At 38.2% G+C, this 13850-nt stretch overlaps 1 protein-coding gene across 1 annotated transcript in view; it reads right to left on the bottom strand.

The window, feature by feature from the left end:
- Nucleotides 1-13850, bottom strand: part of HMCN1 (hemicentin 1) — a 503492-nt gene that overhangs the window by 364061 nt on the left and 125581 nt on the right. Inside the window, exon 4 of the mRNA XM_024751100.1 lies at nt 12941-13063. Coding sequence (XP_024606868.1) covers nt 12941-13063 — 123 coding nt within the window. The remainder of the gene's footprint in view (nt 1-12940; nt 13064-13850) is intronic.

The raw sequence follows: 13850 nt of genomic DNA, 5'->3' as shown, positions 1-13850 counted from the left end.
GCAACGGGAGAGGCCACAACAGTGAGAGGGCTATGTACCGAAAAAAAAAAAAAAAAAAAAATATGACGGGAAACATCCAAGTTGTTGAGGCTCTCTGAAAATGCCTCAATAGAATTTTATTTGCTTCAACACTGCAGATTTTCTTCATGTTTTCTTGTGTTCCTTTGTGGTTCCCAGCAGGAACTCTTCAAGAGATCACGGTCGATGACTTTAAAGGCTAATTAGTAATCTCACTTTTAAATGTCAAGCATTTGGGACATTTTTTTTTCTCAACTCAAACCTTTAGTTTCCATCACAACTCCAATAAAAATAAAGACCAAGCCTTCTAAATGGAGATAAAAGATCATTTCTTTCAAGTCAGTGCAGATCTGAATAAATTTTTCAAAGACTTTGAGTCTGACACTGTAATTTTTTGATAGTTAAGACTCTTGCAAATCCAGAGTTAGCTATATAAGTAATTGATTGATTAGTTAAAACTGACAACTCATAGTCAAAATTAATATTTTATTTCAGCTTCTAATCAAAATAGAGTCAGCTAAGTAAACAGTTTTATTTCTTTTTCTATTTATTTTGGTCCTGTTGAATGCATGTAACCTATTGGCTAACATTTGCTCTTAAATAACATTTTTTTTTCTTTAAGAAATATTTTTTTCAGGGCTTCCCTGATGGCGCAGTGGTTAAGAATCTGCCTGCCAATTCAAGGGACACGGGTTCGAGCCCTGGCCTGGGAAGATCCCACATGCCACGGAGCAACTAAGCCCATGAACCATAACGACTGAGCCTGAGCTCTAGAGCCATCAAGCCACAAATACTGAGCCCACGTGCCACATCTACTGAAGCCTGCACGCCTAGAGCCCGTGCTCCGCAACAAGAGAAGCCACTGCAACGAAAAGCCCGCACACCACAACGAAGAGTAGACCCCGCTCACCGCAACTAGAGAAAGCCCGTGCACAGCAACGAAGACCCACATAGCCATAAATAAATAAATAAATTTACAAAAAAAAAAAAGAGAGAGAGAGAGAGAAATATTTTTTCAGGCATTCTCTTTGCTTTTTTGGTATTTTAGAAAGACGCTTTAGTGAGTTGTATCCATTCTGTTCTGAGTTTTGTAGACAAGTAATACCAGGGGTCAAATATCGTGACTGTCTTTGGAACACTTTCATATTGAAACTCACATTTCATAACCAGTGAGTTTTGTTTTGTGGATATGACTCCCACGGCCCTTATGGAATGTACTGCCACAGTTTGTAACTAGTACTTCAAATAGTTCCCAGAGCCACTATATACAAGAAACCATGAAATGAAAGATGGAATTCCCATTTTTTTACAGAGTGTATCCTTTTAAACACTCGCTATTCCCCACTATTTCACATTGCAGAAGGGCTCCATTTGACTCGGTATATTTTGCCTAAATAAGATTCTATTGAGAACAGTCTTTTTTTTTTCCACTTGCAAGGAATATTATGTATTATGTATACTTTAAATGTCATTTTGAAAAACTGTTCACTTTCTCAGAGGTCTATTGAGCAATAAATAGTTTTTTAAACCATAAATTATGTTATGTTTTGTTTTTTTCTAAACAGACGGAACCATACAGTACATATGGCTTCATTTAACCATATTGGTGACCTATAAAGCACTCCCAGGTGCCCTGGAGTGATAACTACAGGAGCATTAGTTCCCAGCACACACTCATGACATGTCAATCTTAGCATAGTAATAGAGGAAGAAATCATTCCACTGGAACTAAGGTACGTATTCCTTTTTTGGTATTTTTGTGGATGTAGAGACATCTGTATTATTTTAAAGTACGAGGTCTGAGCTCTCCAATTCATTTGCAACATTTAATTAGGTGAATTCAAAGAAGGGATAAGTGGAAACACTTATGCCTTGTTTTCATAAATTTCCTGAAGCTTTCTAGATGTTATAATTGTCTCTGATACATTTTCAAATTTCAGAGGAAACACCCATTTCTACTTATTTTCAAGGTCAGCAATAAGGTTATGTTTTTGAAATAATGTCTGGAGTGAAACTTGAAATAGAGGAAAACAAAATGGCACATGCCTCACTTCAGAGCGCTAACTGTTCAAAACCCTGAGTTTCAGAGTCTCATCATTAAGCCCATATAAAGAAAACTCTTGGTCTGAATTCTAGTCACAAGTAGGCTTTAGCCAACATTGCAGGAAGCGGCTGTGCTGAATTCATACTCCAGCAAAGCTTACAGTTTTTCTTTTTTCTTTCTTTTTTTTTGGCAGGGGGAGATGCACTGCATTTAATTTCCATGAAGATGTGGGAATGGACAGAGTCACAGCTGCTTTTAAATTTGTACATGCTACTCTATTCTCACTGGTTTTAAGGTAATTAGTACTTGATTTTTAGGAATCGATCAATACAATTCTACAGATTTTATTTTTTATTGATATTGCTACACTGACAATCAAAACCAACTTAGGCTTGCTTTTATTTCACAAAGTTGCCTACAAATGAATGGGGTGTGTATGCAGTGTTAACATCAGCCTCCATACAGTTTTTCTAATATCAATACTGACCCCTATGAAAAGGAGCATGAAACTAGCAAGAGAAACACATCCAGTAATTTCTAATCAATGAGGATTTTTGTTGCCAGGTTGTTGGTATTTTGCACCGATCAGTTACAAGATTGTCATTTCATTTTCCTCCGCTTTAGTTACTTCCTCTGAAATATCTAGTGAGTTCAACTCTTCCCTTCCCATTGGAAATTCCTTAGTGGAAAAAAATAAAGATGTTTTCTTTATCTTAGAGTCTCAATTCATGTTACAGACAGAAAGATGATCATCTGCTCTGTCTTCCTCTAGAAGAACTCCATGGACCTATTTCTCAGCTCCAGGATACTACTCCCAGCCAATCACCCCTCACCTTACCATGCAGGACACCCAGGGACTCTGCATACTTTCCTCTCCTCTCAGTAGCTGCAACTACACATGCTGACTCCAGGAAGACTCCCAGGGGAGTGGGATTTATTCTGCTTGGGGCTTCTTATAGAGTGCTTATCATGTTATTATTATTACTAGTGTTTTATAGGTCACTGATATGGGTAAATGAAGCCATGTGTACTTTGTTTCCATTTGTTTAGGGAAAAAAAACCACATAATTTATTGTTCAAAACATTATCTATTGTCCATATGTCTGTGATGATTAAAGGAATGCACTCAGCATAGCGCCTGCAATAAAATAAGCACTCTATAAGGCTGACCTATATTATTATGACTATAATCAATGTTATTATTATTCCCAAAATAAGGAGTTAAATCCTTTACCTTTAAAAGGCTTTACTGCAACGTGAAAATAAGGAAACATGACAAATACAAGGAAACTGTAAATGTTTGAGCATCTTACAGTCTTTAGTAGTTCTGAGTCCATTCTCCCTTAGGTATTTATTTGTAAATGTGGGGCTCACTGAGCCCTCCACAGAAAAAGGTCATCCAGGACCTACAATCAAAGCAAAACCATAGGTCCTCTCTGGCATCAGAGGACCTCCAGGCTCGCTGATTTCCATTTTCCTGAGACTCTATTCAGCTTATTATACGTATTCCTTATTTTATTTAAGCTTCAGAACAATCCTGTGAGTTAATTAGTATGCCATTTTTTACATGAAGAAACAGTCTCAGAGACGTTATATAAAGTTACATAAAGTTGTCCAACTATTTAAAGACAGAGAAGTCATTCCAACCCAGATCTCCCCGATTCTAAAGCCCCATCACAGCATGCTGCCTTTGGCCATCTCAACACAGATGGACAGTAAATATATATTTCTTTGTTTTAGGAAAAATTATACAAATGTTGGTGGGATGTTTTGACTAACATGTACCACTAAATAAAAACATTTAATATTTATTGGTATGTTCTAAATACAATAACCTTATGAGGTAGGTACCATCATTCTCCCCATTTTCAGATGAGGAAACTGAGACAGAAAAACTACGTAACTTATCTAATGTCACATGGCTGGGATATGAGCCAGAGTCCCAGAGCCTGGAGTCTTTACTGCACAATACTGCTTGTGCTGGATACTTTCATTTTGCCCCTCCAGATCCATTCTCTGCCTTTCTCCATTAGGCTCTGTGTCCAGGGATACTGATCTTTATGGACCGCCTCACTAGGGGCTCCTTGGTCTTGAGGCAGGAGATAGATGGGCCCCAGGCTTAGCAGCTTGTTCCCTGTGGACAGATACTCCAAGATGAAGAGGGGGAGGAGCTAAGCCCTGCCCATAGAGACCACATATTTCTAATTCTCGAGGTCAAGGAAACCTTCCCGACTATACATGAGCAGAGAGGCTCCTTGGAGGTCAGAAAGGGAGTGATGTCAACCTACTCATAGGCCTCTTAGCTAGAATCCATCTTGGCTAAGAGATGCGCGCGCACACATGGGAGGACCCAGAGATTAACCAAATATGGACTCGGAACCAGACAAAGCAAGATGATTGGCCAAAGGAAACCTGGAAGAAAGGTCCCAAAGGAGTGATTCAAACTACCAAGAGGGCGCGACTCTTTCTCTGAGTCCGCCCGTGTGTCTATCCACAGGTATTCTTTTTCCTTCTTATAAACACTTGACTTGTTTCACTACTTTCTGTTTCTTTGCGGAAATTCATTTTCTGCAAAGCTGTACCGGCCAGGGCCTTGTCACTGGTCTAGTGGCTAGGATTCAGCTCTCTCACTGCCACGGCCTGACTTCAATCTCCGGTCGGGAACCGAAATCCTGCTTCAAATCACTTCAGGCTGAGGGCACCCAAGATCAGTGGCCCAGCTTCCAATCAGATTGGGTGAAATGAAAGGGATAAAGAGGAGCTGGGTATTTATCCCCCTGGTTCCATCCTCCAGGGCTGCAGTTTGCCGATCAGAGGTCCTTAGCCTTGATCTCCCTGGGTGCTGGTCCAAGCTCTCTCTCCTCTATTGTTGCTGGACTCTTAGTGCTTCACCATTCCCTGTTGGCTGCCCTTAGGCCTACCCATACCTCGGTAATCTGCTATTCAGTAAACTCTCTTTTGCCCCTGTTGAGCGAGCCATCTGTTTTCTGCCCAGATGATTACTGATATCCTGCTTCTTTAATCATTCTTAGAGAAAAATTCTGGGATGACCTCTCCTCTCTCCTTGCTGTTGTAAGAAAATTGATGGTAAACTCCCAGAGCATGTTGACTTTAGCAGCGGTTGGTCTTGCCTAGGAGGGAGGAGAACTTAGAATGGAGATTCCTAATGTCCTGGACTTTTACCACCCTGCCACATATTCAGAGAAAAGTAGACAGCCTTTCAGTGCCTTTCCAGCCACTTATAAGGTAGACGGTAGTAAATTTAGATCAGATGCCCAAGTCTATTGTTAAGACATAGAAAGGACGGGGGGAATGGGGTCTGCAGTTTTGCTACTTGAAAACAAACATTAAAAAATAAACATAAAATGTTTTCAAAGGCTTATTATGTGCTGGGTACTACTGAAATTTCCCTATTTGCTTAATCTTATGTGGTTGGTATTATATGTATCCTATCTATCAATGAAGAAATTGAAGCACAGAGGAGGTAGATAACTAAGGGCCATGAATCTAGTAAGTGGTGGAGCTAAGATTCAAATCCAGAGAATCTGGCATTAGATGCCCTCTCTTCACTCCACTGGCCAATGCAGCAGTTAGGACCCTGAGGAACAGAGTGTGTGCCCTGGTCTTCAATGAGACCCACGGTCCTTCTAGAGTGAAATCTCTGGCTGGTTGAGGAGTTGGGATGGTATCCATCATCTATTGTCACCCTGTAGTGTAATTACATCCCCTTTCCTCCTCTAAGCTCCTTGAAAATCAGGACAGCATCTGTTAGTCTTTGCTTTCCCATGGTGTTTAGTGTGGTGACTAGCATCAAGTAGACCAAACATCTGCTGAACAAATGAATGGGGATGGAATCTCTGATGTGTCACTGTATTGTTAAAACTGCATCCTCTGATGAAAACAAAAGACAAAATCAGAGGCAGGACTCACAGTGGTTAAGGGTGCAGTCTCGGGAGAAAGAATGCATACGCCCCCTATGTTCAGACACTTAGCAGCTAGCAGCAGTTTAACCCTGAGCAATCTGCTTTGCCTCCCTATGCTTCATTTCCCTCATCTGTGAAAAGAGGGTGATGATCATGGTGCCTTCCTCATAGGCTGTGGTAAGGATTAAGTGAAATGAAATGAAATGAAGTGAAATAAAATTCTACTCTTGTTGAATGGCGATAACAAGCACACAATCATTCTGATCTGGTATTATTTTCTTAATCACAGGGCAACCACCAAAGAAAGGAAAGAGTCGTGGGAGTCTTTCACATCTAACAGAGAGTGACAGTCGAGAGGAGTATGCCCGTGCCAAACAGGAGCACAGGGAACCACTCCAGAAGAAAGCACTAGGTGTTAAAAAGGAACGCTGGAACTAAAACATCCTACACCAAAGACCTGCAAGTTATATGATAGGATAGTCATTAAGATACATTCTCATCGGACTTCTAAATATCATCATTGACCTCCTTCAAAAACTATAAATTTCTTGACAGTTATTTCTTTATTTGATAAAATTTCCTTCTGATATAACATAGCCAGCTAGCCAGCATTACTTAGAAGTGGGAAATAAAACCAATCCACAAGTCTGGGACGTCCAGGGAGGTTTTTTGCGGGGTGGGGGGATTGGAAGGGGAGATGTTTGAAGACACGAGTTGAGAGAGGTGGAGAGAAAGGATGGGGAAACTCAGAACAAGTGAATTATCCATTTGATAATGGATTTTTCTGTGTTAGGTTCTTGGACACAAGAATATAATATCTGTGGGTAACTTTGAGATTTCAAACTTGGACTTTGCTTAAACCTAGGAAGCATTAATTAGATCATTGACAATCACCCAGTTTACAAAGAAATGAAAGAGTTAGTCCGTTTAGTTCCTTTCCATCTTCAAAGGTGAACGGTTTAAGTACATTCTTTAGATGTGTCTTAACTTGTATTTCCAAACTGTAATACCATACAATGATTTATATGCCCCTGATGTTCAGCCAAATAATTTCTTTACTTTGGTTTCTCTTTTATGTTAAAAAAAGATGAAAGATACCTAGATCTTCTTTAAAAAAAGAACAGGAAGAAAGAAAAAAACTACAAGTTATCTCAAGAGAGAGTTGATACAAAATATATCCCACTAGGTTAGGAAATTGGTGAACAAGGTTAAGAGAGTAAAAGCATAATACTCTATAGATTCCTTTAGAAACAGTAGATGAAAAATCGCTCTAGTAAAATGAAAGGACTCAGTGCGGGCATGGCTTCACTGCAGTTCTTAAATAAATCTATTAAATGTGCAGTTATCATTAAAGCATCTATATTCTCTAGAGTTTAAAATATTTATATAATAGGAGAATCTGGAACAATGAGAAAAGAAAAATGGCTAAATTATATGCTAAAAATTTTGCAAATCCAATTTTAACACTGTCACTCTGCTTTTTGTTAACAAAATCTTTTACTTTGGTGGCTTTAAAGCACATATTGGCTCATACAATTCCAGTAACCCCTCACAGTACCTTTTTTCACACACATCAAAAAAGAACCATCTCTCCAGCCTTTTCCTAGACTCAAATTTACTTCCCAGCAACCAACAACTAGCCACCTGGTTTCTAACAAACACAGTGGCACAATTTCCCCACTTTGAAAGCAAAATAACAACATTATGAGGATTGTAACAATACCAGTTAACATTTATTGGGCACTTACCCTGTATCAGACCTGTGTAGAACATTTTACATGCATTATCTCATTTAATCTTATAACAACTTCCTGAAGTGTATAATTCTATTATCCTCATTTTACAAACAAGGAAACTGGGACTTACAGAGACCACGTCACAAAGAAATATAGAATTCTTATCAGTTAGAATACATTTATCTTTAGGTAACTTAATACTCAACTCTAACTGGCTTAAACAAAAAGATCACTTCCCTGATTCAGAGGCTTAGAGGTAGGATGGTCTGAGTGTTGACTTAAGCCAAAGGCTCTGGATTTTCTTAGCTCTTTCCTTCCCCTTGTATTTGTTTCATCCTCAGACTTCTATGAAGATGCCTGTACCAGATCTGGAATTCACATCCATGCAGGACAGTATCTAGAAGACAACTTTTCCAAGATACCCTTAGCTAAATTTCCCTGCATCTCAGTGGCACAAAGTATATGAGATGACCTTTCCTGAACAACCTGGAAGGCAGATTGGAAATGCTATGGTTGACATATGAATTAAAGCCCGTCCCCGTTGGCATCAAACTCCAGCTTATAAAAACGGACGATTTTAGCAATGCTTTTTGCTAGCCCTTTTCTACCTAGCTAAAGTTAAAGATCAAAATATCAGTTGATGATCTGGGAGAAAAACACTATTAAGATTCCAGTGGGTTAAATTTATGTTATACACATATATCTATAAAATTTTCTGTAATTCACACCAAATTTTAATTGTTCCTATAAATTACTTGGTAATTGTCAGAATTATTAGGACTATAAAAAATATGCATTACCCCATTTCTTAATAAGTAAGCCTGTACCTCTGTAGGGCTCATATTCTCCATTTAAGACAACAGTATTTTCTTTACTTTTTTTTTTAAAGATTTTTTTTTGATGTGGACCATTTTCCTTTTCAAGTCTTTATTGAATTTGTTACAATACTGCTTCTGTTTTTTTTTAATTTATTTATTTTTATTATTTATTTTTGGCTGCATTGGGTCTTTGTTACTGTGCGCGGGCTTTCTCTAGTTGTGGCAAGCAGGGGCTACTCTTCGTTGCAGTGCACGGGCTTCTCGTTGTGGTGGCTTCTCTTGTTGCAAAGCATTCCTGGAAGGCAGATTGGAAATGCTATGGTTGACATATGAATTAAAGCCCGTCCCCGTTGGCATCAAACTCCAGCTTATAAAAACGGACGATTTTAGCAATGCTTTTTGCTAGCCCTTTTCTACCTAGCTAAAGTTAAAGATCAAAATATCAGTTGATGATCTGGGAGAAAAACACTATTAAGATTCCAGTGGGTTAAATTTATGTTATACACATATATCTATAAAATTTTCTGTAATTCACACCAAATTTTAATTGTTCCTATAAATTACTTGGTAATTGTCAGAATTATTAGGACTATAAAAAATATGCATTACCCCATTTCTTAATAAGTAAGCCTGTACCTCTGTAGGGCTCATATTCTCCATTTAAGACAACAGTATTTTCTTTACTTTTTTTTTTAAAGATTTTTTTTTGATGTGGACCATTTTCCTTTTCAAGTCTTTATTGAATTTGTTACAATACTGCTTCTGTTTTTTTTTAATTTATTTATTTTTATTATTTATTTTTGGCTGCATTGGGTCTTTGTTACTGTGCGCGGGCTTTCTCTAGTTGTGGCAAGCAGGGGCTACTCTTCGTTGCAGTGCACGGGCTTCTCGTTGTGGTGGCTTCTCTTGTTGCAAAGCATGGGCTCTAGGTGTGCAGGCTTCAGTAGGTGTGGCACATGGGTTTAACTGCTCCGCAGCATGTGGGATCTTCCCGAACCAGGGCTCAAACCCGGGCTCGAACCCGTGTACCTTGCATTGGCAGGCAGATTCTTAACCACTGGACTACCAGGGAAGTCCTAACAACAGTATTTTCAATTTTGCATAAATCAATTTTCTCTGAGTATATGAATATAGAGTTACATTTATGGGACAGACGAGGTTATATTCTAGCTCTATGGCCCAACTCCTAAAAAAGTCCTATGGTTCCCCCTAAAAGTTTACCCAGTTTGTTTTGAGAACTTCCAAGTTATGCCTGACTGCTCACAGCAGGTTCAAGCAACTGTTCTTTCAAATGCTCTAGGTGCTGACCACGGCCATGTCTCTTCTCACCTCTTCTCTAGTACCTTCTGCTGAGAACCACCCTGTCTACTGGGCATCCTCTGCTGGCAGCAATGCCCCATCTGTCTACGTTGAACACCACTGCCACTTCTCCCAAAAGCCTCACAACCCCCTAAGCAGATGGTATCCCCATTGATGCAAGAGAGAATGTTGCTTTTCCTCACTTATGCCCTACTTCGTGCTGATGATACTGACTGTACTCCAGAGTCTTACATAATTCCAGGTTAAAAAGCAACTTCAAATAGTGGCCTTTTTTTTTTTTATTGGAGTAAAATTGCTTTACAATGTTGTGTTAGTTTCTGCTGTACAACGAAGTGAATCAGCTATATGTATACCTCTATCGCCTTCCTCTTGGCCCTCCCTCCCCTCCATCCCAGAGCACTGAGCCGAGCCCCCTGTGCCATACAGCAGGTTCTCACTAGCTATCTATTTTACACATGGTAGTGTATTTATGTCAAACCTAATCTTCCAATTCGTCCCACTCTCCCCTTCCCCACCATGTCCACATGCCCATTCTCTACATCTACGTCTTGACTCCTGCCCTACAAGTAGGTTCATCTGTACTATTTTTCTAGATTCCAATATATGTGTTAATGTATGATATTTGTTTTTCTCTTTCTGACTTACTTCACTCTGTATGACACTCTCTAGGTCCATCCACATCACTACAAATGACCCAATTTTGTTCCTTTTTATGGCTGAGTAATATTCCATTGTATATATGTATCACATCTTCTTTATCCATTTATCTATTGTTGGACATTTAAGTTATTTCCATGTCCTGGCTATTGTAAATAGTGCTGCAATAAACATTGTGGTACATGTGTCTTTTTTGAATTACAGTTTTCTCAGGGTATATGCCCAATAGGGGGATTGCTGGGTCATATGCAGTTCTATTTTTAGTTTTTTAAGGAACCTCCATACTGTTCTCCATAGTGGCTGTACCAATTTACATTCCCACCAACAGTGCCAGAGGGTCCCCTTTTCTCCACACCCTCTCCAGCATTTATTGTTTGTAGATTTTTTGACGATGTCCATTCTGGCCAGGGTGAGGTCATTAGGGTCAAGCACAGTGTATGGGATGGGACAAGAAACCCAGTTCCTGAGATGGTCCTGCACTCTTCTCCAACTCTTCTCTTCCCAGGCTCCCAAATTCTCATGCAGATGTTTATTCAAATAACTGCTAAGGGCTCAGAAGTTGAATAGTTGTCAGACCTGCCCAGGCATTTCTGGATCACTACAGTGGACACAATATGGACTCAAGCCACATATCACTCTAAGGCTGTTTCTTGCAAGAAAAAAAAACATTTGGACTAAAGTAACCTCCCAGGTTTGTATATCACATATTAATAAAAAATATTTTTGCTAAAATGTTTATTTTAGAAATACGCAACGTCCTATTAGTTCCACCATGATGTAATAGGAACTCTTTAGTTATAAGAGGACTACTGAACCACTTCTTTCAAGACAAGGAAGTTTGTCATGAAATTCACAGAACCTGTATATTGATTATATTCCCTGTGCTGTCCATTATATCCTTAAAACTTATTTTTTTTATACTTAGTAGTTTGTACCTTTTAAACCCCTTCATCTATTTTGCCCCCTCCCCCACCCATTCCCCTCTGGTAACCAATAATTTGTTCTCTGTATCTGTGAGTCTATTTCTGTTTTGTTACATCTGTTTGTTTTATTTTTTTTAGATTCCACATATAAGTGAAAATATACAGTATTTGTTTTTCTCTGTCTTATTTTACTAAGCATAACACTCTCCAGGTTTTATATATATGTATACATATATTTATACATATATATATAAAATCCTGTCCTACAAAGAGAAACCCATATTTTTAGCTCACATCAGAAACTTAAATATCTACCACATATTAGATCACAAAGAAAGAGGAAAAAAAGGGCTTCCCTGGTGGTGCAGTGGTTGAGAGTCCGCCTACCAATGCAGGGGACACGGGTTTGTGCCCCGGTCTGGGAAGATCCCACATGCCACGGAGCGGCTGGGCCTGTGAGCCATGGCCGCTGAGCCTGCGCTCCACAACGGGAGAGGCCACAACAGTGAGAGGCCCGTGTACCGCAAAAAAAAAAAAGAAAGAGGAAAAAAGAAAACATACACACACAAACATATATCTACATATATGTGCATATATATATGTGTGTTAAGTATCTGTGAATATATATATATATATATATATATATACAGTCAATCATGCTTGTTATCTTTCAACCAATAGTTGAAAAATTGTTAAGAAAAATTTTAAATAATACTAATTGCAGTAATGACAAACAAAAAACAATAGAATTTTTTCGATACACTGACCACATCAAATCAAACGTGAATTATACCCACGTAAAATTTTATCTTTGTTCTGGCATGTTCCTAGAAACTTAAGTGGGAGCCAAATAAATAAGTAAACAATATTTTATCATCACAAGTAAGGTCAAGGAAAGGTTAACAAAAAGAAAGAAATAATCATGACAGTTCAATATATCTCAAACACTTCTTTAGAAAGCACCAAGATTTTCTTAGCATATAAGTTATAGATTTTATTATCATAAACATTTTTAGATAAGTATATAGTTACTGAGTTATAGTTTTTTACTTTTAATCTTAGAGATCAAACTTCATTAGAATTTGGCTTAATAACTCACTTTTTTATATTCTACTTCAATAAACGAATGTAAAATGAGTCAAGTAAAAGTCAAATCAAGCCTCATTTTACCAGCTATCCAAAAGCTGTACATCAGAAATACAAACTGACCTTACTAAACAACAACTACAAAAATTTTCAAGTTCCACTAAATGAATTTTAAATAAATGTATGCTTAAATCTAAATAATTTATCAGTATAGCATAATACAGTCTAGAAATTAATATCAGATAAATCTATGTTTCTCCACATTGTTTTAATGACTTTATTGACCTGTGGGGAATGGGGGAAAATGTTTTTTTGTTTGAATTGTTTCTGAAATCAAAACTGACACAATTAGGTTTGCCTAACTGATGTTGGTAAGGTAGCTGGTAATAAAGTAGATCCACTTTATTAAACTGACCTCATTAACTTGTTTTTTGTCCAGATGGAACACTTGACCAGAACTTGTAGAGGCAATTTCTTCATAGACTCTATATCCAATATGGCCCCTGTCATCACAATCTCCAGTGAGCACAAATACCACCTATGATTTTTGAAAAAAGAAGATAGTTTAAAGGGTTCTCAGAAATCAATATATACTTATTGAGCACTTACTATGTATTTACATACTACCAAGCAAGTGGAAGATATATAGATATAGATATGCATTCTACTGGTTCTAAGCCTGAACTCAAGAGGCCTTGGGTATTTCCACTTGCTCTCTAGTGTTTCTGCATTGGTCATGAGAAGAACATGCCTAAACTAGCTTCCTGGTCTCAGAAAGAGGCTGAGAAACCTGAAAGGCAGAGCCAAGTCACCCCAAGATCACCTAGATAAGCCAAACCCAAACTATGCCCAGATACACAAGTGAGCAAGCATAGTCTAGCAAAACTGAAACCTGCAAACATGTGAGAAATAAATGATTATTGTTTTAAGTCATTGAAAGAACAGCTTGTTATGCAGCAATAGCTAACTGATACAATGAGTAACTGACTCAGACAAGATTCCACACAGGAGGCGATATTTGAAATACAGGCCTTTTCTGTCAGGGCTATGTTTTTGTCAGTTATAAGGATAAGATGGTAACGAGCATCTTAATTAAACCCTAATCATTTCTTCTCCATATTATGAAACAAGGCATTCATATGCTATATACAAATATCACATATCCATTTAACATGTTTAGATTAAATGACACATACATATTGGAGTCCATATATATGGATCAATAGTTGTAGTTATTGACATCTGTCACACATAGTATAGTCAGGGAGGGGAGGCAATCTCTTGTATTTCTTACAGCTGTGTTCAGATGGAAAATTCAGTGGTGG

The sequence above is a fragment of the Neophocaena asiaeorientalis genome, unplaced genomic scaffold, assembly GCF_003031525.2.
Source record: "Neophocaena asiaeorientalis asiaeorientalis breed wild unplaced genomic scaffold, Neophocaena_asiaeorientalis_V1.1 scaffold67, whole genome shotgun sequence".
NCBI lineage: Eukaryota > Metazoa > Chordata > Mammalia > Artiodactyla > Phocoenidae > Neophocaena > Neophocaena asiaeorientalis.
This window is presented reverse-complemented; position numbering and strand designations above follow the sequence as displayed.